The sequence below is a fragment of the Ursus maritimus genome, unplaced genomic scaffold (assembly GCF_017311325.1).
Source record: "Ursus maritimus isolate PB19 unplaced genomic scaffold, ASM1731132v1 scaffold_18, whole genome shotgun sequence".
NCBI lineage: Eukaryota > Metazoa > Chordata > Mammalia > Carnivora > Ursidae > Ursus > Ursus maritimus.
In genome coordinates, this window is record NW_024424230.1 from 24,305,105 (window position 1) to 24,333,047 (window position 27,943).

Sequence of the window (27,943 nt, forward strand, 5' to 3'; positions counted from 1 at the left end):
TTTAGTTAAGCCTAGATAATTAAGCCTACTAACCCACGGAATGTGTTTTTATGCTGCAAGAGAAGGAAGGAGTGAGTTGCCTGTGTCACCCCTGTTGCGAGCAGGACCCCCATTTCTGTTCACAGTTCCTGGGTTACTGGTATGATAGACGCATGACTTCCTGGCAGATGGGTTGAGTGTGGGTACCAGTGCCAGTCTGGATAATGCGTGCTGCTAAAGCTTAGTGTCTTCATATTTCTTAAATGAAACACAAGGTTCTGGTTTTTGTTTTTGTTTTTTTTCCCTCACTCACTCCGCAGACGGCTAGTGTCAGTGTGTATTAACTGCATGTTGAATCACATCGAATGCCTTGGGGATGTTTTTTCAATTTCATGAGTACTTTCAGACCATTTGATTTACAGCGTTCGCTCTTGGTTGCATATCCCAGATTTAGTAACCATAACTTTCATTTTGCCAATCACATATATCTTTGGAACCTTTTGGATTCGTGAATTTGGAATCCTCTTTTTCAAATATTTATGGATGGATGTCCTCTCATTTTAAAGATTCTAGTTTCCCAGTACCTTCCAAGTTCCTATCCTACTCTTTGATGGTAGATGTCTTTAAGGCATTTAAAAATTAATTTTCTTTACATCAAAAACCAGGGATGTACTGTATGGTGACTAATATAATAAAAATATTATAATAAAAAATAATAAAAAAAAATAAAAATTCAACCAAAAAAATTCATTTTAAAATTGAAATGATCCAGAGTTCTGAAAAGAAACTCTTTCCATCTTTCCTTGAATGTCGTTTTCAAGCAGGAAGTAGTAGTTACAGATTTTTGGTTTATAATTCCCAGAAAAGTAACATCTGGAGACCTACATGGAAAAAATGGCAGCTCCTGAAGGTAGGAATAAATCTGTACTGTAGAGTCTAAATCTGTACTGCGTCCTACATCTGCAGTCATTTGATTTATATTTACTCCTTCACCAGTGGAAGTTGAATGCCAACATAGGGAGTCCATCTAAGATTTTACTGGGTAGAAACTTATTTGTAGATTCCAAATTGATTCTCTTTGATTACTGATACCGTTTAAGTTTATTCTCTGTGTTTTTGAATATTAATCCTAGTGTTAATCTAGGTAGTTTCTGACATCTTATACGTGACTCACACTTCAATCTTGATTTTTATTTGGAGAAGATAAAGAATTTCATATGATTATTTTTACATAAAAAGTAAATTCAGTCTGCAAAAGTGAAAAATTAAAAATTACTCATTGTTTTTTTATTTAATATAAAAAAACTGTGCTAGGTTCTGGGGTTACAAAGGTATTGAACCACAGTGAAGAATGGAAGCCACTCATCTCAGGGAACCCACGGTCTAGCAACAAAAACAGTCAAGCCAGGAATATGCAATAACATGGCCGTGTGCAAGAGACCAAAGAGATTTATAGTAACAATGAAAATTCTAGACATAATAAGGCCCTGTTATTTTCACAGGGGTGACCTATTAATGGTTGGATTGCCTCAGCTGAAGAAGGAGTGAATGGGTGTGTTTGGTTAAAGCTTGTTGAAAGGTACTTCTATTTCTCTTCTATCATTAACACAAACCTACATTTTACGTTTGTTGGAAATGCCTCATCACCAGCATATGGAAGGGTGTCCAGGGTGTTGAGGATACAGACAAAGTATCATGGGCAGATGTTGTAGGGACAGGGCATTTTTGGTTTGAAGAGGGAGACTCCTGTGGAAGTGTACCTGCCAAACGCTTAGAGATGTGATGTGTATTTCCCCAACTTCAACCAGATCCATGCAACCACTATGATTTTGTGTTATGTGAGTATAGCTTGTATTTTCATTTACTTATTTCACTTTAAAATTATTCATTTTTTCAAAATCTTAAGCATATTTTTATTCTATCCTTATACCAAATGGTAAAGTCTTTGAAAATTGTGATTGATGTGCTAATTATTTATATTTCTAATACACGTAGCTATTGAAGATTTCTTTTTAAATGACAGACTTAACCATCCCCCTGGTCATCAGTGCATTGTTTTGGGAAACACTGCTTTAAGGGTGAACACTGGAACCAGTTGAATGAAGTTACTGGGAACTAGATAGGGGCCTGTTCTGGAAGGAAGGGCTCTTGGTCCTCTGAGCTCACAAGGCCCATTTCTCATTTCATGGATCACAGTTAATTTGCCTAATGTCTTTGCATGAGATAGGATTTATCTCTGAGGGCACTAGATTTCATTTTGTTTTTCTTTATGCTTTACACTTTAGTGTCTGATGCATCTTAGGATCTCATAAATGTGTATTTTATAGCTGTGTGATTGTGGAGTTTCACTGAGACAGATGAACTCTATTACCGTTCATTGTCTTTCCTTTTCAAAAATAGGTATCATCTTCATAAATACTGAATTATTTCAGTGGACTTTTTTTTCCTGTTTTTAACAGTTCTGTTTCCTTAAAGGAATAAAACTTTAAAGATTCTATTTATTTGTTTGAGAGAGAGAGAGAGAGAGTGGGGGGAGAGGGAGAGAGAGAATCTCAAGCAGACTCCGTGCTGAGTGCATAGCCTGATACTGGGCTCGATCTCATGATCCTGAGATCATGATTTGAGCCAAAATCAAGAGTCAGATGCTCAACCCACTGAGCGACCCAGCGCCCTGATCTGTATGTTCTGACGCTTGTCACGTGCACTGCTTAGGTTGTCCTTTATAAAGAGTCCCACCACTAGTGTCTAAATGCCGGTAGTACCCTCATCAGCATTAAAGTACTATAGTTTAAAATATAAGATTAAAACCGATTTTGACAGTATTTAGAACTTTAAAAATAGCAAGCTTTTCCTTTAAATAGCAAATATAAAATCTGTATTTGTACACTTTTAAAAGTATCAAATATAAAAATCTGTGTTATTTATATGCTTTTAAAATATCCTTTGGTAAGTAACTGAAGTAAGAAAGTGAAACCAAGTAAGTGACATAAGTAAGTGAAGGAACAAAAGAAGTCAGAGCCCTGCGAGGAATATAAAACATGAAAAAGATGTAGCTATTTTCCATCAAGGAGTCCACAGGAGGTCTTGGGTGTACTAACAGTTCACAAGTGTAATGGACATCAGTAGGTGCAGTGAGTGATGGAGAAAGATGTAACCAAAGTGCTGGGAGAGCAGAGAGGAGAGAAGTTATTTTTTGCTTTATGTATTAGAGCAGACAGATGTGTTTTGGACCTTGAAGGATTTTCCAAGCTAGAAAAGGAAGTAGAGGAAGAAATGAAAGAAAATTAAAAAATGGGAGGAAGTAGAATAGCATCTTTGGTTGAGTAGTAAACTCATAAGACGTCTATAAATCTATTTATTGATGGATTTCTGGACTTTATTTTTTTTCTTCAAGGATCATCCGGACATTTACGTAACATTGTTTTTGTTCCACAAAGGCAGTGCAGTTTATTTGCTTGTCTGTTTCATGTTCATTTCTCCCTTGGACTGGGAGCTCCATGCTCCATGCGTAGGGAATCAGTGTCATTGGGTTCATCAGTGTCCAGTCCAGTTTCTTGCACTTTACCCAATCTATAGCTGGACCTTACCAAATAGTGAATTGAATGCCTATAAGTGCATGGACAGTCAGGACAGAGTTGGGGACAGCGAGTTTCCTGGGTGGTTGGTATATGACCCTTAAATCAACTGCAAAGAAGTTTAGTGATCATCAGACAAGTATTTTTTTTTCCATGCAAATGTTCCTAACTGGTGATGGAACTGTTCTGTGTTTTGACTGTATCAATGTCCATATCCTGGTTGTGATACTATACTATCGTTTCATAAGATGTTACTGTTAGAGAACAATGGATAGTGGCTACACAGGAGCCCTTGCTTTGTTTTTTACAAGAGCATGTGAATCTACACTTACCTGGAAAAGTTTTTTAAAATTATGTTGCAAAGGATTTTTTAAAAAACGATGTGTTTGTTAAAAACAAAGATGTCTCTAACCAAGCAATAATATTCTGGAATGTTTTAACACATTATTATGTTAGGATATTGGTTTGGCTTTTCATAGAGGTCAGATACCAGTGGCTTGAACAAGATAGGAAGTTTACATTTCTGTCACATAAAAATCTGCGCTGGTCCAGGGGTGGAGGCAGGTTTGCTTCCTGAGGTCATTCAGGGACCAGAGTTCCTTCTGTCTTGTTTTGCCATCCCCTTGGATGGTGTCCTCATGGACAAAGTTGAATTTGTCTGCCTCCCATGAGCCTTGGTTCCAGCCCAAGGAAGGATGAGGATGTGAAGAGAAAATAATTTCTTTTTGAGGATATGACCTAAAAACTGCGTATGCTACTCCCAGTTGTATTCCATTGGCTGAAATTTAGTCAAATGACCATAAGGTGCTGCAAGAAAGACCAGGAAGCATAGTCCTGCCCAGCTCAATCCCAGGGCATTTTATTAATAATAAGAAAAAAGGGAGCATGAGTATTAGGATCAAGTAGCTGGTTTTGCCCCAGTGTTTGCCCTGAAATGTATGTTCAGTTTCTTTATGGGTAGCATTGTCTTTTCCTACTATTTTACTACACATAACATAGGTAAAGCACAGGTGTTTGAAGAGTTAGATATATTTGTGAGACCATTATGGGTTTTTTTTTTTTATTAAAGATTTTTTTTTTATTTATTTATTCGACAGAGATAGAGACAGCCAGCGAGAGAGGGAACACAAGCAGGAGGAGTGGGAGAGAAAGAAGCAGGCTCATAGCGGAAGAGCCTGATGTGGGGCTCGATCCCATAACACTGGGATCACGCCCTGAGCCGAAGGCAGACGCTTAACCGCTGTGCCACCCAGGCGCCCCCATTATGGGTTTTTTTTAAAAGATTTTATTTAAGAGAGGGGGAGAGCAAGCATGAGGAGCGGGGGGAGAGGCAGAGGGAGAAGTAGACTCCCCGCTGAGCAGGGAGCCCAACACGGGGCTCGATCCCAGGACCCCGAGATCATGACCTAAGCCTAAGGCAGGCGCTTAACTGACTGAGCCACCCAGGTGCCCCAGTTAGACCATTATGGAAATTAAAAATTAAAATTGGATTGTGGTTGTTCACTTGTTTCCCCTTTTTGCTGTTAACTTCCTCAGAGACCAAGTGTGATTTTCTTTATTCTTTGTACTTTTTACTTTGTACTTTGTAACTGGCATAGAGCCTCACCCTAATAGGTACTTACTGTGTACTTATTGACTGATTATAGTCTTTTATTGATTGAAATGTCCCTAGCAGAACTTTCATACATATTTCTAACAACTGACCTGCTTTCTCCTTAATTCTTTCCTGATATCTGGTTTGTTATAATATTACAGACCCAAATGTGTGAATATGACTCTCTTAGCATGTTTTTATAACCATAGATGGTATAGTATCACTATTTTTTGTATAGTTTCAATTGAATAATTAATGTTACGTATTTGTTAGTTATAAGAAATCAATTTTAGTTTGGCAAGTAGCATGTTTAGTAACATAAAAAAACAAATTTACCTTAATTTCATTGTCTTAATAAAATAATGTTTAATCTTGAGTTCAACACTTTTTCAATTGAGAGGTTTTTTTCCTTGATTATTTTATTGATGTTTCAGTTTGTCATACTTTGTATTTTCCTCACATTTTTATTGTTAAGGATAAATAATTTTGAGTCAGTGCTTTTAAAAAATTGAATCAGCAACACGAGATTTGTTCTTTTAGTTAATTTCAGTATTTTTTAGTTTTAGTTAGATAAATTTTATTTTAAGAGTTTATTTGGAAGACCTGAGGGCTACAATTAAAAAACTTGGGAGACCATCCTTAATTTGCTCTTTTAGAACAGAAGGAAATATACTGTAACTTTCCCTTATTTTTCTGGTGGAGAGAAATTTTGTTTGCCAACAGGAAAATGCAATTCCACTAAGAATCTTGGGTCATAGATCAGAGGCTTGGATCAGCAAAAAGAAACGAACTTTTGGAAGAATTCTGGTCCAACATTATGGGCCAGTTTAGACTACAGTGTAGGCAATGGCAGGCTGCCTCCTTTCTCCCTATAAGGAAAGGCAGCGTCGCAGTAATATTTACCAGGGACAGGGAGGAGGCGGTGTGTGGTGGGGCCGGCCAGGCCGCGCTAGCTTCTCAAAGAATTAGTTTGACATTATACGCAGCTTCGCAGCCAGCTTGGGGAACCTGAAGCAGGGGAAAAAGGAGAGTGGAGTTGTGTCCTCAGAATTCTGTGCGGTTTGTCTGGTGGCATTCAGCTCTTCTCTCTCCTGGTTATGAAGATGCACGGCTCTGAAGAGAATCCAAAAACCAAAGAAGCAAAAAACCCACTTGGAGAGCACCTTGTGATTATTTTTCTTGCAGATTGAACTTCCTAATTGTGTTTTTCTTTGCTTGTGATCTTGGAACACACAGGTGGTGAATGTAGGGGTACACAGTCACGGAGCATACTCTGAGTGGAAGGAAGTGACTGGAAAGTTTTTATAATGTTAAGATAAACAACAGAGCAGGCCCAAAGCAAATAATACTTGGCGGCTGGTTGTACTTTCTTAAGTGATTTTGAGTTGCTTATGAAATGTTTCAAGTTTTTCAACTGTATCATGAACATTGTTTTGAATAAATTTAAATTTGTGATGTGTAATGATCAATTATTAGTTGATAATTTTTATTCGAATATCCATATTTTCCTAATGAAAAGCAGGGAGCACAGAACTTAACAGAAATTTTTCTTCTGTCTTTCTCAATCATCTAAAAATCTTTCCTACATTAAAAAAAAAAAATCCTTCGGCTAACTTCTCTTGCTGGGCCTCAGATCTGCTTGTGCCTGCACTGGAGGTTTATACCAAATATGCTGTGCCCTTTGAGCTTCCCTGTGTACACCTTTAGGGAACTCCAAAACTTGGACAGGAAAGCTATTTATTCTCCCTCCCCCCCCTCCAATAACAGCTTCTTCGGAATTAATAGTAAAGTCATTCCAGTGAGTCACAGAAAAAGTTTGGGATTTGCAGGACCACAATCATGTAAGAAATGATATACTGTTAGGTATCCATGCCATAGTTTTGTATGGTGTGTTCAATAGAAAATGTAAACTATTAGAAATGAACAAATGTTCACTCTGAGCTGTTGACAGTTTAAAGAAATTGAAAGTATCTGATTATGTTACTAGAGGAAAAATAACATTTCTCAGTTTTGCTTATTTTGCCATCCATTCAGAATTTCTTTACAAAAGCCTTTAATGTCCTGAACAGAGGTGTTCTTTACAATGCCATCTGCCCATTGTAGTAAGTAATTAAAAAAAAAAAAAAAAACTAGACGAGTACAAAGACTAAAATATCACGCCCGTTGCCACCACCCTGGGTGTACGTGTTCACGTGTTGGTGTTTTTCTCTCCAAAATTGTCAGAAGGTCCTTTTTAAAAATAACAGTCCTATCCCAAGCGGCACATTTCCTGGGGTTGGTGACCAGGAATTTTCTTCCTTCCGTCCCTTCTTTTGTTAATGTTTCTAACTGAAAGTCGCGCTTCAATACGTCCATGTTGTAGAAGAGTCAGCCGAATAAACACGGAATGAAGTAAGAGACTCCTCAGGTCCCCTTCACTCTTGCGCGTGACCAGAGCTGACTGCAGTCAGCAGTGCACGCGGCCAGGCCCCTGCCTTTACATGCAGAGGGATGTGTCTTTCCAGTTTTTAAAAAACAAGTGGGACGTATTATTTGTGTGCATCTATACTGTTCTGTGATTTGCATTTTCGCTTAATGATATATTGATGAAGTTTTTCCGTGTTCTACATAATCGTATACCCGGGGGTCTGTATTGTTCTGTTTAATTTTATTGTTTCACATTTATTTTTAAAGAACTAAATGGTTCTATTCTTCTTACTAAAAACGTATACAAATAAAGCAGAAGTCTTTCTTGAATTCCATGCCAGAGGTAATTTCTGTTACCAGTATGGTGTACACTTCATCCTTCCTGTTTTTTTTAAATTTTTTAAAAAGCTTTTATTTATTTATTTGACAGAGAGACAGCCAGCGAGAGAGGGAACACAAGCAGGGGGAGTGGGAGAGGAAGAAGCAGGCTCCCAGCGTAGGAGCCTGATGTGGGGCTCGATCCCAGAACGCCGGGATCACACCCTGAGCCGAAGGCAGCCGCCCAACGACTGCGCTACCCAGGCTCCCCCTTTCTGGTTTTTTTTAAGTTTTTAATTCCAGTAAGGTCAACAGACAGTGTCATATTAGTTTTCGGTGTGCTGCAGTATAGCAATTCAGCAGTTCTGTACGTGGCTTGGTGCTCATCACAAGTGCACGCCTGAGTCCCCTTCACCTATGGCGCCCATCCCCGACCCGTCTCCTCTCTGGCGACCGCCAGTTTGTTCTCTGTAGTTAAGAGTCTGTTTTTTGGAGTCCTTCCTGTTTTTTGTTTCTGTTTTTAATATTTACACACAAACACGTGGTTTTGGTGGGTAATTTTTAAATTACCTCAGTTTTCCTGCAGCTTGCCTTTTTTTTTTTTTTTTTAACTTAGCGGTATATCTTAGACATCTTTCCCTGTTAATACCTGGATATCTTAACTCTACTGTATTCCACAGTATATATAGATAATCCATAGCTTATTGTAACCATTTACTGTCAGGTGACATCTCCGTTGTTTCTGTTATCTGACATTTATAAACAATATTAAATACTCCCGTACACACTTCTTTGTGTGCCCGTTCAAGTGTTCTCTAGTATAAGAAAAAAAAAATTGCTGGGTTGATGGGGGTGTGCATTTTTAATTTCAACAAGAACTGCCAAATATCCTTCAAAAATCTGGTACCACTTTGATTTCTCACTATTGGTGATTTTCTATATACCATTATGAATCTGTGTGTTATAAATCTTTAAAAATTTTTTGTTTTCTAGTACCTTAATTAACTTCTCTTCATTGCTTTGAATTTTTAGTTCCCATCTTTATTTTGGATTGTTGGCTTTCTTTACTGATTTACAGGAGTTCTCTAAAAATAAATATCTTTTTCTGTTTTGTATGTTGCAGATACTTTCTTCTTCTCTCTTACTTGTTTAGGATATATTTAATCACATCTGAGTATTTAATATTTTAAGTAGTCAAATTACTGTTCTTTTTATCTTCTTGAATTTTGTTTCTTACATAAGAAAAAGGCTTTCTCAACTCAAGGTTTATACACATACTTTTATAATTAAATACTGGGGAAATGACTAAATTCTGTTGTCCCAGACACATTTCTAGAATTTTGTTTTTTTCTCACGGATTTGGAATACTACCTGTATCATAAGGTTAATTCTCAAAGATATGTGGTTCTGTTTCTGAACTTGAACTCATTTCTGGTCCATCAAACTAATTTGTCTACTGCCAGTATTGTACTTTTAAATGACTTTAGCTTTATAAAAGCGTTGCTGTTTAACCAGGAACACTCCTCCCGAGGTTAGTCCTTCTTAAAAACTGTTTCTTACGTTATTTTTAGATCCAGCAATATTTTATTTGCTGTTCTTTGCAAAATACTACATAAATTCCTCTTGGCATTTTGATAGTGATTGTACTGAATTTCAGATCAACTTAGGGGCAGTTTTGCAGTATTGCCTTTTTTTTTTTTTTAAGATTTATTTATTTTATTTTAGAGAGAGACAGAGCATGAGCAGGGCAGGTGGGTAGAGGGAGAGGGAGAGAGAATCTCAAGTAGACTACACGCTGAGTGTGGAGCCCAGCACGGGACTCAGTCTCGTGACCCCAAGATCATGATCTGAGCTGAAACCAAGAGTCAGTTGCTCAGCCGACCGCACCACCCAGGCCCCCTTGTGGTATTGCCTGTTTGTCTAGAAATATTTCTTACCTATAATTCAGATTTTATATGACCTTCAGTCTCAAGGTCTGTGGTTATCTGCCTGAAGGTCTTACACATTTCTTTTGTGTTGATTCTTGAAGATTTTATTGGATTTGTTGCTATAGTGATTGGACTTTGTAGTTATTTATTGCTCGTGTGTAGGCAGATTTTTGATTTTTTTATATGTTGATTTTTTTTTAGTTGTAGCACTGTACCAAAATCTGTTAGTTCTAATAGTGTGTCAGTTGATTCTCTTGATGTCCTAAGGAAGCTCTGTCTGATAGAAATGGGAGCCTAGAGGCAAACCACTTACTTTAAATAAGTAATTTAAAATTTTCTAGTAGTCATATTAAAAAAGTAAAAAGAAACAGTTAAAGTTAACTTTAACAATGATCTTTAATATAATATGTCCAAAATATTACAATACCAACATGTAATCAATATTAAAAAATTAGTGCGAAATTTTTACTTTTGTATTAAGTCTTCAGAATTCAGTATTTTCTACTTACAACACAATGCATTTGGGACTAACCACATTTCAGGTGCCCAGTTCCCACAGTGGCTAATGGCTACTCTGTTGGACAGTGCATAGTCAGGTTGCTTGCAGATAATGAAATATTTTTCCTTTTTGCGGGGTGCAGGGAGGTCTGTTTTTTCCCCTTGCTTTGACACTTTTGCTTGGAGCACCAGTAGTACGGTGGTGATGTTGGTGATATTGACAGGAGTTCTTCCAGTGTGTGACCACTGTGGATTTCTGATTTGGTAGACTTTAGAATCGGAAGAGTTTACTTTTCTAGCCTGTAAGAATTCTTAATAGGCTGTAAGTTTAATTTTAAAAGTTGGCCTCATTTTACTGTGCTTTGCTTGACTGTACTTTGCAGATACTTTTTTTTTTTTTTTTAAGTTTTGTGACAACCCTGCATCGAGCAAGCCTATTGGCCCCATTTTTCTAACCACATTTGTTCACTTTGTACCTCTATGTCACATTTTGGTAGTTCTCACAAGATTTCAGATTTTTTCATTAGTGTTACATCTGTCATGGTGATCTGTGATCAGTTATTACAACTATCGGGAAGCTCAGATGATGGTTAGTTAGCATTTTTAACAATGAAGTATTTTTAAATTAAGGTATGCACATTGGTTTTTTAGACATGCTATTTTGCACACTTGATACACTATAGTATGGTGTAAACATAACTCTTACATGCAGTGGGAAACCAAAAAATTTATTTGATTTACTTTATCACAATGCTATTCACTTCATTGCAGTGGTCTGGAAGCAAACCTGCAGTATCTCTGAGGTCCACCTGTAAATTGATAGATTTCTAAAATGATGAACAATTTTTGCATTTCAGAGATAGAACTTTCATGATCATGATGCATTTGTTCATTTAACAAAATTTTTCTGTAAGATTGCATCTGCTTTTGTTTGAATCTATCTAAAAATCTCTTTGCATTTCTCTCGTTTTAAATGCAGTCGTTATTCAGTTTCTGTATTAGGGAGATTTTTCAGGCTTTGTCAGATGAGTTGCGTAAATATGCCTCTTGTGTACTTTGGAGCTATTCATATAGTACAGGAATTGTCTCTACTGGGAGGGCTTGGTAGACTTACTTGTAAAACATCTGGACTTGATTTCGTTTTTAGGACTAGCTCTTTGACTCCATTTCCCACTCTTTTAAGGTTATTTGTCCATTCAGATTTTTGTCTTTGGCCAATTTTGGTATTTTATATCTTCCTAGATATTTTAGTATTTTGCTTATGTTTTCAAATGTATTGGTATAAAATTGTACATCAAATTTTATTATAATTATGTAGATGTTTTGATATATTAAGAAAATGTGGGGAAAATATAGGAAACTTACTAGTGGTTATCTGTGGGAAGTGGAATTATGGGAGTAGGGAGTGGTAGTCTTAAAAAATTTTTATATCCTTTGGCAATATGAGAATTTTCAAGTAATGAACTTGTTTTACTGTAATAATTTTAAAGAGTGTTATTTCAAACTTTTAAATATGAAAAAGATAGAATATCGTACGGAAATATATATATCCATCTTACTAATCTCAGCACATCTTAACTGTGTGTTTTCTTCTCAAGCTGGCCTTTGGACTGTCTTCACACTGGGCGGCGTGGGCAGCAAAGCAGCTGCCTCTCCAGAACTTTCTTCCCCTCTGGCCAACCAGAGTCTCCTGCTTCTGCTGGTGCTGGCCAACCTGACTGATGCTGCAGATGCCCCAAACCCCTACAGACAAGCCATCATGTCCTTTAAGAATACACAAGGTTTGTGGTACTTGTTCCCTCCCTCCCTCCCCCATGCTCACCATGGAGCCCAACACGGGGCTTGAACTCAAAACCTTGAGATCAAGACCTGAGCTGAAATCAGGAGTCAGATGCTCAACCAACTGAGCCACCCAGGCGCCCCTGAATATTCTTTCTAATAAGGAAAGAGGTTATTGCTTACTGGTATTGTTTATTGTTTTATAGTTGTGGAGATGATTCTCAATTTGTATATTTTCATATTGGTTAAAGATGAGAAAAACTTAGGCTCCTGTATCTGTAGTCACAGGAAGGTCAAATCTTTAATGAGAGTTGTGGTTCTTTATATCCATTTAAATTTACATTTTTATCTAGAGATAACCAAGCCAGCATTTGCTTAATTTAGATCTGCCTGTCCTACCTATTAGGGGTAGGAATTAACCAGAAAACACCAAATTTGTTGTTTGAAGTTTTTCATTTAAGGTCTATATTCCAATTAGAGTTTTATAGAACTAAAAATTAGAACTCAGCAAACTTTTTCTGCGAAGAAGCAGATGGCTTTGTGGGGTCATGTGTTGTCTGTCACCACCTCTTAACTCTGCTGTCGTAGCCCAAAAGCAGGCATAGATAATAAGGACGTGAGCATCGCTGGTTTTCATTAAAACTTATTTCCAGAACAGGCGATGGGCTTTCCTGTGGGCTAACTTCCCCTGAGGTAGAGCTTGAGTAGTTAGTTCCACGGTGAAGGAATAATCTCTAATCAAAAGATTACACTCCAAGGGGGGGGATTATACTCCATAGGCCACATTAATACGGTAGATTTTCAAGATGTATCGATGTATGTATACTTTCAAGAAGTATAATTAAGATGGGTAAGAAGTGAAGTTTTAGGATAGGAACGTTCTTAAGGCTTCTGATACATGTTGCCATGTTCCTTTCCAGAGTTCTAATACATGTGTCTTAATAGACAGTGCATGAGTGCGTCAGTTGTGGGTACCTTTGCCAACTCTGGTATTATTTGTAGGGGAAAACAATAATAAAGAGTGTCTAGCAATTTGATAGATAAAAAACGAAAACTCACGTATCTGAGAGTACTTCCCTATTCCCATTACTATTCCTTTGTGGCTTACTGGTTAAGAAAGCAAGTTTTGGAGTCAAGCAGACCTAAGTTTACACCACACTTCTGTCACTTCAGAGCTGCGAGGCTTCCAGCTTGTTTAACATCAGGCCTCACTGGCTTTGTCTCTAAAATGGGGATAACATCACCTAATAGGATTTGTATAAGTACCACACAAGGTGAGGTTTTAAAATTATTAGCTGACATTTTACAACCTAGCTGGATGTTCCATATGTGGTATTTATTGTTATTTTTGATGCTCAGGACAGATGTTACTCTTTAGGGTTGAACCTTTTTGGGATAGCCATCTTTTTATTATTTATTTTTTTATTTATTCATTTTATTTATTTATTTATTTATTTTTTAAGATTTTATTTATTTATTAGAGAGAGAGAGAGACAGCCAGCGAGAGAGAGAACACATGCAGGGGGAGTGGGAGAGGAAGAAGCAGGCTCCCATCAGAGGAGCCTGATGTGGGGCTCGATCCCAGAACGCTGGGATCACACCCTGAGCCGAAGGCAGACGCTTAACGACTGAGCCACCCAGGTGCCCCGGGATAGCCATCTTTTTAGTGGATCATTGGGTGCAGTGATTCTGAACATTAACTTTAGGCTTAGACTGCCTTCGGTTCGTATCCCAGTTTTTATTCTTTAAAGACCAGTGTCTTTATCTGTAAAGCAGGGGTTATAATATCTACCTCACAGGGTTCTTATAAAAATTAAATGAGTTTTTATCCTAGCACAGAGTCACTATATTTTTGCTATAATTTTAAGAAGCAGTATAATGTAGCGATGACAACAGAGGCTGATCTGTGTTTTACTTGGGGCTGATCTTGGAAAAGTTAATCTCTCCAAGCCTTTATTTCATCGTTTGTGAAATTGGTCAGAATTATGACATGATCATTATATGCATTACATAAGGGATAATACATGTAAAGCTGTCAGTATAATAACTAGTTCATAGCACTTACTAGCTAGTAATATTTAAATGTTATGGATACACACAGCACACATACTCCATTTGCAGCCAGGCCTAATATGGCTTGGCGAACACGTTACTTTGCTTCCATTGTAAAGAGGCGCAGTATGTCCAGAATCTTCCTCCACCCGACTGTTCTGTAGATGCTGTAGTCATTTGCATACTCACAGATTACATGCAATGCTTCCTTTCACCACCCTTTGCAAAAATAAGTCACATAAAGCAACTATCAAAAATACAGCGTTAGGATTGAGAAAATAACTTATATTTTAAATGTGGAAGGAAAAGTGAGGGCACTTTGTGGTGAAAGTGAAGACATTGTTTAGATAATTCTCACAAACGTACAGGTGAGAAGAATCTGAGAGGTACGGGACTGTGCTGTCCGAGATCGTGTGGGCACACGTTTCTTTTCCATAGGAGTAAAACTTTTGGAGATGCTAAAGCAGTGCTTTTAAAAGTTTATTTATTTTGTGCTAGTGGTTCTGTCTCTTTTTTAAAAAAATCTTGGTTCTTCTTAAGATATGAAAGATATTAAAATATCAACTTGTTGTGCTATCATGTTCCGGTGTTTTATCTGTTAAGACTATACTTTTCTCCAAGTCCATTGACCTGTCTGTCCCTCGTTTTTGGCCTGCTAACTTTGCTGGCTTCAGTGTCTAAGCAAGTCCAGTTAATTGGTAGGAAAGGGGCACTGTCAGTTTTGCAATAACAGGAGTTTTCCCACATGGGCTGTGATTTATGGTTTTCATCATGCTGGTGACTCTCTTTTATAAAAAAAAGGTTTACCGGAAAATTATATACATTGTCCGGTAGTTGTTTGCGATTCGGTGTATTCTACTGTAGAAGCTAATACTGACCTTACTGATGCTGATAATACTTTAAAACTCGCTAGGGGCGCCTGGCTGGCTTAGTCAGTGGAGCGTGCAACTCTTGATCTCAGGGTTGTGAGTTCGAGCCCCACGTTGAGGGTAGAGTTTACTAAATAACTAACTAACTAAATAATAAAAATAAGAATTAAAAAAATAAAACTAGCTAAATGATAGGATGGTATCCTAGCTATTTTCTTCGTAAGTGGATTAGTGACATTGGTGAATAACTGAGCCACAGTTACTCATTTGAAAAAAATTAACTCAGCTTGAAGTCCTTTTCTTTTTAGCCCTTACAAGAGGATTTTCTGTTTTGTGTAGAAACTTGTATTCTTTGGCTCAATATTTTTTATTTAGGACTGGTGGTCATTTAGTTTTGGTAATAGAATACGTAAGATGTCCTGTTTAAATTGTTATCCATTAGAGCACCTTTAGCCTGGGCCTGTAGCTCTGTTTATTTAAGCTCCTGTGTTCTTATAGCCAGTTTAATTCAGCCATATTAATGCAAAAATCTTAAGAAAGTATGTGACTTAGTTTAGTTGTTTTTTTAATATTTGGCTTTTTTAAAGATAAAAAGTCACTCTCAAGTGCTATTTGCACGTGCAATCATTGGAAAGCCTTGGTTTAGGTAGTACAGAGAAATAAACTGTCCCAGGTTTGGGTTTTTTTTGGGTTTTTTTTACTTTGGCGAGAACATTTCAGTGCTATTCTCTCAGCAAATTCAGTTATACAGTATTGTTATCAACTCTAGTCACCATGCTTTACATTAGTTTAGTTCTTTAAGTAAAATTTAAAATACAACGTAATTTTGAACCTGAAATGTAGTGACGTACAAAGTTAATGGGAATTGAATGGTACACGTTAACAGCGCTTTTATTATTTACGTGAGTCACGGTCCAGAAAATACTGACATAATATTTTTAAAATTTTATGGTTTCTGTGTTCCAGATAGCAGTCCTTTCCCCTCATCAATTCCACACGCTTTCCAGATTAACTTCAACAGCTTGTACACAGCTCTGTGTGAGCAGCAGACATCTGACCAAGCAACTCTTCTCTTGTACACGTTGCTCCATCAGAATAGTAATGTTAGAACATACATGTTGGCTCGCACAGATATGGAAAATCTTGTAAGTATCATACTACACATTTCACACTTTTTGTATTGTTTAATCTTTTGAAGAGCAGTTTCTTTTCCCAGGAGGGTAAGTATGTTTGCCTGGTTGCAAAGGTGATGGTTGAAAGATTGACAGGGAGCTGCCACCAGGCACAGACAGGGGTGTGAGGTTCACAGTGTAGGAGACCGTGCACATGACGACGTTGTCACGGAGCAGGAGAGCACGGCAGCACCACCAGCTTCCCTGTCCTGCAGGTCTTAACCTGCCCGGGATCCAGCCTGGTCGAGTCCTTTAAGAAACACTGCCTGCCGTTCTCAAGATACTTATACCCTTGTGGTTCTTTTCAGATGCTAGGTGTCTACCCACAAGTTCCTGTGGCTAGTCCCAGTCGCAGCAAGTTCCTGATGAACATGGCTAAGCTCAGTTTCCCACGTGTCCCATCTCTTCGGCAGGCTTAGACTTGAGGTCTGCCTGAACTCCATTCTGGGAGTGTTAGAGTTATTTTAGGGTACCTTTGTCAGACAGCAACTTACATGCACTCTATCCTTTATTATGTGAGTGAAAGACTGTCCGGATTTCCATTTGTAACTAATGTGTAAACAAAAATGTTTCTGTGAGTGGAAGAGGAACCTTACCTCACCAAGGTGTTAATATTAGAATTGAAATACCTACTATAAAGATACCTGTGGGCTATTTATACATTAATAGAATTGTGATCATCCCTGAAATAGCCAGTAGCTTGCTGGTGGCAATAGGAAGGTCCCTTCTGTACCAGTTTTTACAGGTTGACAGCAGGATTCACCAAGGATTTGGTGGCCATTTTTTCAGTGTTAAAGATAAAATATTGAGTTAACATGGAATATTAGAATTCATTTGAAGTGTATGTTCTATGGCAAAGTGACACTAATGACGAAAAACATGATGAATGAACCTGTCTGCACACCAGCTATATGTGGAAAATATTGGTTTCTTTAAAATAGTAAAATTGGATGTAACAACGTACTGCTCATGTGAGTAAAAACTTGGAGATGGCTTGTTTACTGATGGGTGAGTGAGAATAAGCAGAGACAATTCTGAGCATGATGTATCCTAAGGGAAATGATGGCAGTAAGCAGAAAGCCCATGACACCACCTGTTCTAGAAAGTTCCATGGTAAGGATGTTGGTACGTAAGAATATGCAGGAAACAGTCATCTGTATGTGATGACATACACCAGTAAAAACTTAAAAGGTTTTGTTTTGGGGTTTTTTTTGGAGTGGGGGTGGAGGGTTGTTATGTTCATTTTTGTTTTTAATATCTTATATAGATTATTTCGATGATGTCTCAACTGATGTCCTTATCTGTCTTTTTGCCTTTATTCTATAATATGGAGACTATGATTAGAAAAAGTGTTATTGGTAGGAAATTTATTGTGCTGATCTAATTTTGATAATTTTATTCTACAATCTTTCCTATTAAGGTAATGTTTGACACAGTAGTAGTGTTTGTAAGAATACCCTATTGTGTATAAGCTCCTGCTAGGCCAGAGGCAAACCTACTTCTACTCAGTGTCACATGTTGGCCTAAGTGGTCTCTGCAGACCCACTCTTTACATGGTGGCAGACTGTCATACAGGGTGATTGTTTTCTCTACTGGTATCTGAGCTGTGCATGGAGAAAATACTTTCAGGCATAAGCTGGTTTGTGTGGTTTTCTTTTCCCTTTAAAGAAGTCTATAACCGTGAAATTAAAACAGAGTGCATAATAAAAGCAAGAAGGTTGAAAACATTGGTCTTATAATAAAGTATGTGAAGTAGTAAATTAAAATTTCTATTTGATAGGTTTTACCAATTCTTGAGATTCTGTATCATGTTGAAGAAAGAAATTCACACCATGTGTATATGGCCCTTATAATATTATTGATCCTTACAGAAGACGATGGCTTTAATAGATCCATTCACGAAGTGGTAAGTTACCATTACTTTGCTTAGAGTTTCAAAGTTACAGAATAGGCGGGTCCCTCCGCAGGATTTACTACAGCCTTAGCATTTCCTCCTCCTTTTCCTTCTCGTAGATGTTGCCACAAGAACCTGACTTAGAAAAGGTGTGTCTGTCTTCAGATTTATGAAGTGCTTTTTTTCTGAATGACTATTAGCCATTGTTAAAAACTCTGTCAAAATGGTTTCTTCAGTAATTGAGTTTTGCTGCCACTGAGTTCATTTTTCCTCTCTGTTTCGTTTCCCTTTTTTAGTTGTGGCAGAAATTGTCAAACAGGTTTGCCTCTTGTATACGGAGTAAGTAAAAGAATAGGGAATAAAGAGAAGAAGCGTGAGAAATTGTTTTATGTTTTTGAAAACATAATTTAACTCTTTCAGTTTTAGTCTTATGGGTGAGTTCCAGCTCCAACCTGATTTTTATCTTCCTCTTTGGATTTTCTTTGTGTCAAAGTAACACATGTGTATAGGTTTGTTTTTGGTGTGTCTTTTTTTTTTTTTTTAAGGATTTTATTTTTAAGTAATCTCTATACCCAATGTGGGGCTCGAACTCACAATCCTGAGATCAAGAGTCACATGCTCCACTGACTGAGCCAGCCAGGCGCCCCAACACATGTACGTAGTTTTAAAATATATGTAGAAGTACTAGCTTTTAATGCAACACAATACATCCTATGTCTCCCCTACACCTGATTCCTACTCCCCAAAGACCAATGCTTTTAACTCTGTCCATGTTTCTAAATAACATGCTTATCTTGTTATTTCTTGATTTTCTAGATTTAGATAATAATTGTTCTCTTCCTAAAATGGAAAATAAGTCATAATTAGCTCTCCTTTCTGCACATCATGTCTGTTCCCTGTGAGTTCCCCGGCTTTCCGCACATAGACTTTTTCCCCTCCTTCCGTTTTATTATCATTTTCAGCTTGAGAACTCAGCTTTCTCGCAATTATGATTAACTAGTATTTTTAGCTCAGTTATGTAATGTATGATGGTTGCATTTTCTTTCTTGTTCATGTTTTGGTTTTTCTGTAGCACACGATTGCCCAGTTTTTATTCATGTACCAATCACTAATTCAGCTCCCATCCTTCAGCAGAACTGAGAATTCCCTCTAAATATGTTTAAATACATCGCATATCTTCTTAGTTTTCATTTTCTTCTTTGGCTTTTGTCTTCAGCCATGTTGGAGGCGTAACTCAAATGTTTGGTGATCAATGTTTGTTTATATTTAGAAGTAAGGCACTAAAAAGTTGATTGTAAGTTCTGTGTGTGGGCAGGACTTACTTGATTTAAGCTGCTCTACGTGGTCTGTTTCTCTGGGCACTCTGCGCTCCTTAGGCCTTTTCTTTTGGGCTTGTCAGTTTCCAGAGGGGGCTCTTCCAGTCTTCATGCTGTGGGGGTCTAGCGGAAGAAGGGGCTAGGGCTTTCACTCTTTAGGATACAAACACTTTTCCCTCTTGTCTTCAGTATGGTTTTTGTGACATGTTTACTCTTCTCTGATGATGTGCCGGTAAAACTTTTTTTGTCTCTTATATGGTGTGACCATCATTTCAACTAAGATTTAAGGAATCTTGACACTGGAGAAAGAGGATAAAACATACAAATTTCTTGATTCTTGTGTTTAGTAAAGTAACAGAGAAAATATTTGTACTGATTTTCTCACTTTTTATAGCATTTATCTTTAATAAGAAACAAAAACCAATATAATTTTTAAAAATATTTAAATTTAAGTATAAAATGTGCACAACTTTTGAAGGTACAACTTAGGAGATTTTACCTATGTGTATACCTGTGTTGTTACCACCCAGATCAAGTTACTGAACACTTCTAACATAACAGAAATGCCTTTTCCTGTCCAGTGCCCTACAACCAATCAGTGAACCACTATTCTGACTTTCACTCTTTAGAGTGTTGCTGAATTTGCCAGTGTTATGGTTGGTTCTTTGTATTGCTAGGTGCTATTCCATTGTATGAATATGCCACAGTATATTTATCCATTCTCTTGGTGGTAGATACTTTTTTCCCCACAGTTTGGGACTATTTTTGATAAGGCTGCTGTGCCCAGTTTTGTGTCTGTACGTCGGTGGACATCTGCACTCATTCTCTTGAGGGTATGCCTAGGGTGGGATTGCTGGGTCAAGGGCAGGTGTGTGTTTAGCTTGAAGAGACAGTAATAAAACTGAAGTTGTGTCTAACTCCAAGTTCGCAGTTCCACTCCAAGGTTGTATATGCACTTTTACAAAGAGAGTACATGCTTATTGATGGTCATCTAACAGCACTGTTGATAATATTGAAAATGTTTAGAGCATGCAGACTCAAACAGGGTGCTGGCTACCTCTGGAGAATAAGAAGGGGGAATGAAAATGGGGAAGGGTACGCAGCGGGGCTTCCCCTATGTCTGTAGATGCTGTATTTGCTTCAACAGCATGGAAAACAAAATAAAACAAGAAGTCACCAAAAAGAACTTTGAAGCAAATATGACAAAATATGTTAAGATTTGACAAAAATCAAGGATGGATACACTTTTTATTATATTGTTTTCTATACTTTTTTTGTATCCTTATTATACTTGGTAATTAAAGTCTGCATAGGAGTTTGCATTAAAATTAAACTTTACTGACTGCCAAGATGGGGTTGGTAAGATAGGGACGGCATTAGGTTCGTTCATATTCAGACTCAGTTCCATAAGGATTTCAGGATATTCCAGATGACATTTCAAATTCAGGTATTTAAACAAATTTTTTTTTCCCCTGTAGAATTTGACTTTCTTGTTTACCTTTGTTTATTTTTATTCTTTTCCTTTCCATATGTAGTAGTAAAAATGAGTAAGTAAATATTTCTACCAAAATTTTCTACATGGAATCATTAGCTGTGGATCTAATTATACATGAAATAGATTCTGGTATCTCATTTTGACTTGAAGTTGCATTTCCTCATACCCAATGACGATGAGCATTTTTTCATGTACTTTTCATGTGCTTATATATCCTCTTCTGTGAAGTATCTTTCCAAATTTTCCCCATTTTAAAAAATTATACTTTAAAAAGTTAATTGTAGTTTTTGTTTTTTTTTTAAGATTTTATTTATTTGAGAGAAAGCGCACACAAGTGGTGTGGATAGGGACAAAGGGAGAAGCAGGCTCCCTGCTGAGCAGGGAGCCTGATGCAGGACTCCATCCCAGGACCCTGGGATCATGACCTGAACCAAAGGCAGACGATTAACCAACTGAACCACCCAGGCGCCCCAAGTTAATTGTAGTTTTAAGAAAAACAGAATTCATGTACCCTTTACCTAGTTTCCCTTAGTGACAACATAATTGCAAAACAGTAATACAATACCACAATCAAGACATTGGCTTTGACATAGTCACGATACAAGACGTTGCCATCACCACAGGGATGTCCCTGTGTTGACTTTGTATAGCCATACTTCCTTCTTAAAAAATTGGGTTTTTGTTTTATTACTGAGTTGTAAGGCTTCTTTATATATTCTGAATCAGATGGATTTTCCCCCAGTCTGTTAATGTAGTGCATTATACTGATTAAGATTTGAATATTGAATGTACCTTACATTCATGGGATACACTGCACTTGGCCATGATATATTCTCTTTTTATATATATTTGGTTAAGTTTTGAGCTTTGATGGTTTGTGTCTTTCAAGGAATTGGTACATTTCTTCTGAGGTATTGAATTTATTCCTGTAAAGTTGTCCATAATTTTTTTATTAATTTTTTTTCTTATTACTGTTTTTCCCCCTTACCTTTTTATATCTGCACTAGCTATAGAGATGTTATTGCTCTTATTCTTAATGTTGGAATATGTATCATTTCTGTCTTATTCTACCTCTATCTGGCTAGAGGTCTGTCCTCCCTCCCTCCCTTCCTTCCTCTTTTGAAAGGACCAACTTTTTTTTTTTTAATATTTGTTTATTTTAGAGAGAGAGTGAACGCACATATGGGAGGAGAGGCAGAGAGAGAGAAGGAGACAAACAGACTCCCTGCCGAGTGCGGAGCCTGAGGCAGGGCTTGATCTCAGGACCCTGAGATCATGACCTGAGCCAAAACCAAGAGTCAGACGCTTAACCAACTGAGCCACCCAGGCACCCCTCAAAGGACCAATTTTGGATTCCATTGACTTTTTTCTGTCTTCTATTTCATTAATTTCTACTTTTTATTTCCTTTCTTCTGCTTACTTGAAGTTTTAACTTGCTCTTTTTTTTTTTTTTTTAGATTTGTTTTTTAGGTAGAAACTTAGATCTTAGATTTTAAATCTTTCTACTTTTTTACTATAAGCAAAATATATGAAAATTCATAAGATTGACAAACCCCCAGAAAGATGATCAAGAAGAGAAAGAGTTACAAATGTCTATTACTGAGAATGTACAGGAGATCAGGACAGATGCTACAGATACTAAAAAATGTTCAGAGGATACTATGAGTAATTTTATGCTATAAAATTTAACTGTTGAGTGAAATGGACAAATTTCCTTTACTCCCAGAAGAATACTTAACCAAAGCTCACAAAAGAAAAAAAACATCAAAATAGTCCTGTTTCTGTTAAAGGAACTGACTTTGTAATGTAAAATCATCGTAAATGGAAAATTGTTGGCTGAGCTGATTTTTACCTATGAATTCTGAAAACTGAAGGAAGAAATAACACCAGTTGTATACAATCTCATCTGGAGAGGAGAAAAAAGGAAAACTTTCCAACTCATTTTATAAGGCCAGCATAATCTTGATGCCAAATTTACCAAAATTTGATAAAAGAAAATTACAGGTGGATCTTGCGTGGAGAGACAAAAATTTAGTAAGTGGCACAAATGTAATTATAAGGCTTATCAATCTAATATTGTAAAATGGAATAAAGCAACGTAGCAAAAAGAATATATCTATGTCAATAGCAATATTCCAGGAATGCAAAGATAGTTTAATATTAGAAAATCTCTTAATGTAACTTATTAATTTAAGAGAGAAAACAATCATCTCAGTAGATACAGAAAAAGGATTTGATAAAATTCAACACCAGTTCATGATAAACAAAACAAAATTCTCAACAAAATAAGGGTAGAAAAGAAATTCCTTGTCTTAACAGAGTGTATCTACAAAAACCTACCATTAAAAGCATTATACTCTATTGGAGAATTTTAGAAATATTTTCTTGAAAGTCAGAACAAAAGGGATGCTGTGTATTACCACTCCTCTATAGCATTATATCAGAACTCTAAGCAGGTCAATTAAACTTGAAAAGAGAGGAAATCTAAATGTCTGTATTTACAGATGTTGTGAGTGACTACATAGGAAATTCAATATACTCTAATATTAGAAATGTTAGGAGAGTTGAGCGAATCTTCTGAATCCGAGATCCATATACAAAACAAATACAATTTCTACACACCAGCAACAGAGCACTTTAAAAATGTGATCTAGAGAGGCACCTGGGTGGTTCAGTTAGTTAAGTGTCCAACTCTTGATTTCAGCTCAGGTTGTGATCTCAGGGTCATGAGATTGAGTTCTGCATCTGGCTCCATGCTCAGCAGGGTGTCTGCTTGAGATTCTCTCCCTCTCTGTCCCCCCTCTTTCTCAAAAAATAAATAAATCTTCAAAAATGTGATCTAGAGATACATTTATGATGGCGATAAAACTGCAGTGAACTTGGGAATCAATGTAACAAAGAAAGTGCAGCATCTAAATGAAAGATATTAAATATGACTTAATAAATGGAGAGAGATACCATGTTCATGGATAGGAAGACTCAGTGATAGAGTTGTTAATTTGCTTTCATTAATCATTATGTTGAATGCAATTCTGATCAAAATCTCAAGATTTTTGTGAGACTTGATCAACTGCAGTTGACCTTTGAGCAACATAGGTTTGAACTGTGTGGGTGTACTGATAACATGGATATTTTCAATAAATACAGTACTATAAATGTATCTTCTCTTCCCTAGTAGGCTTATCACTAAGTACATTTTCAGGAGTCGAAAATTTGACTTTTGGATGGATCTTTGACTGTGCAGGGGCTGGACACCCCTAACTTCTGCATTCCTCAAGTGTCAACTTCAATCCCTGAAATCATATAGAAGAACATTTTGCCTAGAAAGTTTCTGAAGGAAAGCAGTGTGGAGTTATCCTACCAGATAAGACTAGTTACAAAACATTAGTAATTAAATTTGGAGAGTCCAGAAATTACACACTCACGTATGGCAACACAACTGTATGACAGAAGTAGTAGGTAAATTGTGCTGAGATTGAGAGCTTGACTTATCTAATAGGAAAAGTAAAATTAGATTATTTTGCCTCACATACAATGACAAATTCCATTTGTGTTAATAAGGCCTAGATGTGAAAAGCTGAACTTTCAAATCTCCAAGGAGAAATTAAAGGATAATATTTTTATGAACTCAGGATAGTGATTTCTTAAGCATAACATAAAATGTATAAACCATGAGTAAAAACATTAATAAATTTGACTACAACAAAATGAAAAACTTTCATGGTTTATAAAGGTGAAAACAAGCCATAGACAGGAAGATGGATTAGCATAACGAGTTAGAAAAACCAAAGTATTCAATAGAAAAATGGGCAAAGTAATAGAAAGAATATGAAACCTGAATGACCAGCAAACATTTTTAAACGATGTTCACCCTGATGATTTGTCAGGATCATGCTAATTAAAATAACTGAAATATTTTGTACTTATCAGTTTGGCTGAAATGACAAGCTCTGTTAAGAATTGGTAAGGATCTAGAGAAAGAGAACTCTCATATACTATATAAATGAGCAGAACCGCTTTTGAAAGGAATGTGGCGTTTTACATTCCTCAAATAACCTGCACAAGTAAATACTCTGCCTCCCAGCAATTCCATTTCCTGGTTGTGTCCTAAGAAAACATTTTCCAGAGATTCACAAGAGCTCATTTGATTATCGTTGTAGCATTGTTTGTAGTGTTCAGAAATTGCAAACAGCTGATAACATAAATGAAATACTGTACAGCAGCTAGAATGAATGAAGTAGAGCTGCGTGTATTGATAATAATAAATCTCAATCATCTGCATGGTAATGAAGTATCAAATTCAGGCTGCCAGAGGTTAGAGAATAGGATCAGCGAGGAGTGGCTAGGGGGCTTCAGGACGTCAGAAGCAAAATAGTAACATTTGAAAAAACAGTGATGGATACAGTGGTGTTCTTTATGCTAGGCTATTTAACTTCTCTGAAATGTCTGTGATGACAGAAACCTCTGACTGTGCTCTCTGAGGTGGTAGCACTTGTAATGTGGCTGGTGTGACTGAGGAATGGAATTTTTAATTTTGTTAAAATTTAATTTTAAGTTAAATACCTGCTTATGACTCATGCTACTGTGGTGAACACTGCTACTCTATGCTTTTTAGTTAATAGTGACCCACTACATTTATTAAAAAAAAAAAAAAGCTGATCAGTGACTTCGCAATTTTGCTTCTTTGCAAACTCTTGGAGATTCACTTATGAAGTCATTAAGTACTGAAAACTGGGTAGCTTAAAATCTGTTTCACAGATTATTTTTCTTTTTAAAATTTATATGATTCCTGACTGACTTTAGATAATTAATGTTCAGAGTATGAAAATATGGAGAGTAAGGAGCCCCTGGTTTCTGAGTATCCTATAGTGAGATTCTGGATAGTAAGGGTAAGGATCTACATTGTAACATTTCCAGTTTTTCCCCTAATAAAAACAATTTCCATTAATGGAAGAGTGGACCCAAGAAAATGTGGCCTATTAGTACGGTACTATTCAGTGCTTAGATGGAATGAAGTAGAGGTGATATTCAGATCTTTAACTAGTATGGTACCAAAATCAGCTAGTAAGAATGGGATCAACCGTGGTCCTTCATTGTCTGCTGTACCTTAATTGCTGAACCCCCAGGAGGTCCTGGGGGAGTAGCTTGGGGCAACAGCTATTTATTAATTACCATAGAAGTATTCATTTTAAGAAATGATTAGTACTATCAGAATTTGGCATATGTGACAAATATTAATTTTCTTATATGCATCAACATGTGGGGCGGGGTTACAAGAACTTATTGAGTGAAAAAAATAAGACGCAAACAAATACCTATGTGTACTAATTTCCTGGGGCTGCCATAACTAATTACTGCAAACTGGATGGCTAGAAACAACAGAAATTGATTGTCACAGTTCTGGTGATTAGAAGTTCAGAAGCAAGGTGTCAGCAGGGCCATGTTCTCTCTGAAAGACCTGGGGAGAGGTTTGCCTCTTCTTAGTTTCTGGTGGCCAGTCCTTGGTGTCCTTGGCTTGCAGCTTCTGTGTGTCTGTTGTGTTGTGGCCTTCTCTCATGTGGGTGCATGTTTCTGTGTGTCTCCTCCTCCTCTTCTGGGGACACCAGTCATATTGGATTTAGGGTCCATCCTAACCCAGTATGACCTCCTCTTGGTCATATATTTATGAAGACCCTGTTTTCAAGTAAGGTCACATTCACAGGTTTTGGATGACGTGAGTTTTGGGGGACACTATTCAACCCAAGACACCATGATAATGTTTTTGTAAACAAGCAAATACACAAAGGAATCCTGGGTTTTGGAGGGAGTGTGTGTACATATAAAGCACTTGAAAGGGACTAGAAAGATATATACTAAATTCAAGATAGTGGTTGATAGTATACCCCTCTTTGGGGGAATAAAATGGGATTTATGTCTTTAAAAAATGAAATGTTAACAGTTGATGTCAATTGTGGGAGTATGGAGGTTAATTATTCTCTGCCTTTCTATACATCCTTGATTTTTTAAAGAGTTGATATTACACAGTCTGTTACTGTACTGTACTCTTAACGTATATAAACATTTGGAAGAGATAATATTCAATAAAACCAAATCTATATGGGGGGGAAGCTCAGGAAAAGACCTAGTATGAGCTATTCTCATATCCTTTTTGAGAAGGAAGACATTTTCAGATCCTTGAGGGGTTTCCTTCTGCATATTATTTGAGTTAGTTGACCATGAAATTGTACAATCAGGATACCAGTCTGTGACTATTAAACTGTATGTCTAAGTATTGAATATAAGAAATGGGGAATTGTTTTTGTAGGAGCCAGTTAAATAGGTTCTAAATAGGTCAATGGCTACAGCTAAGTTACCAAGAAAATTTTCTGTATGTTGCCCATTATGCATTGATGTCCCATTGATGTGTGAGCTTTATAACTAGTTATTTATAATTTTTCTTAAACACAACCAGAATTTCTAAACAATGATACATTTTTCCCAGGAACAAAAGAAAGTTTTATGTGAAGACTAAATTGGATTTCTAATTTTTATAGTAACATTGTAAGTTTACTATGTGGATACCATTTAAATATTTGTTGAATGTTAAATGAATAAGACTGCTTTTATTCAAAACATTTCTTCCATCCAGGTATATAATTGACACACACAAGCAGATGTTAAGAACTAATGACCTCTGTTTCAAATAAGGATGGCTTATGATGATTTATTTCTAAATAAAGGAGCTGAGAGAGGAGAAACTGAACTATACTCAAATGTGTGACCTTTAAAAAGACAGAGACTTCTCTCACTGATAAAGTTGCCTAATGAGTATCTTGTGTTAGCATTTACTTGGAGACTTAAGAGCATTGGTTCTAAAACTTTTTGTTCTTTACACTTAAAAATAATTGAGGACACCAAATAGCTTTTTTCTGTGGGTTTTAGTTTTGTACATTTACCATATTAGAAATTAAAACAGAGGTATTTAAAAAATATTTAATCAGATCGTTTAGAAATAATAGTTATTATAATAAACCCAATACATGTTAGCATCGATAATATATTTTTATGAAAAATAACTGGTTTTGCCAA

At 36.7% G+C, this 27,943-nt stretch overlaps 1 protein-coding gene across 1 annotated transcript in view; it reads left to right on the top strand.

The window, feature by feature from the left end:
* The window catches only part of DYM (dymeclin), a 322,063-nt gene that overhangs the window by 113,242 nt on the left and 180,878 nt on the right, over positions 1-27,943 (top strand). The window contains exons 9-11 of the mRNA XM_040632527.1: positions 11,897-12,079; positions 15,965-16,143; positions 17,951-18,076. Coding sequence (XP_040488461.1) covers positions 11,897-12,079; positions 15,965-16,143; positions 17,951-18,076 — 488 coding nt within the window. The remainder of the gene's footprint in view (positions 1-11,896; positions 12,080-15,964; positions 16,144-17,950; positions 18,077-27,943) is intronic.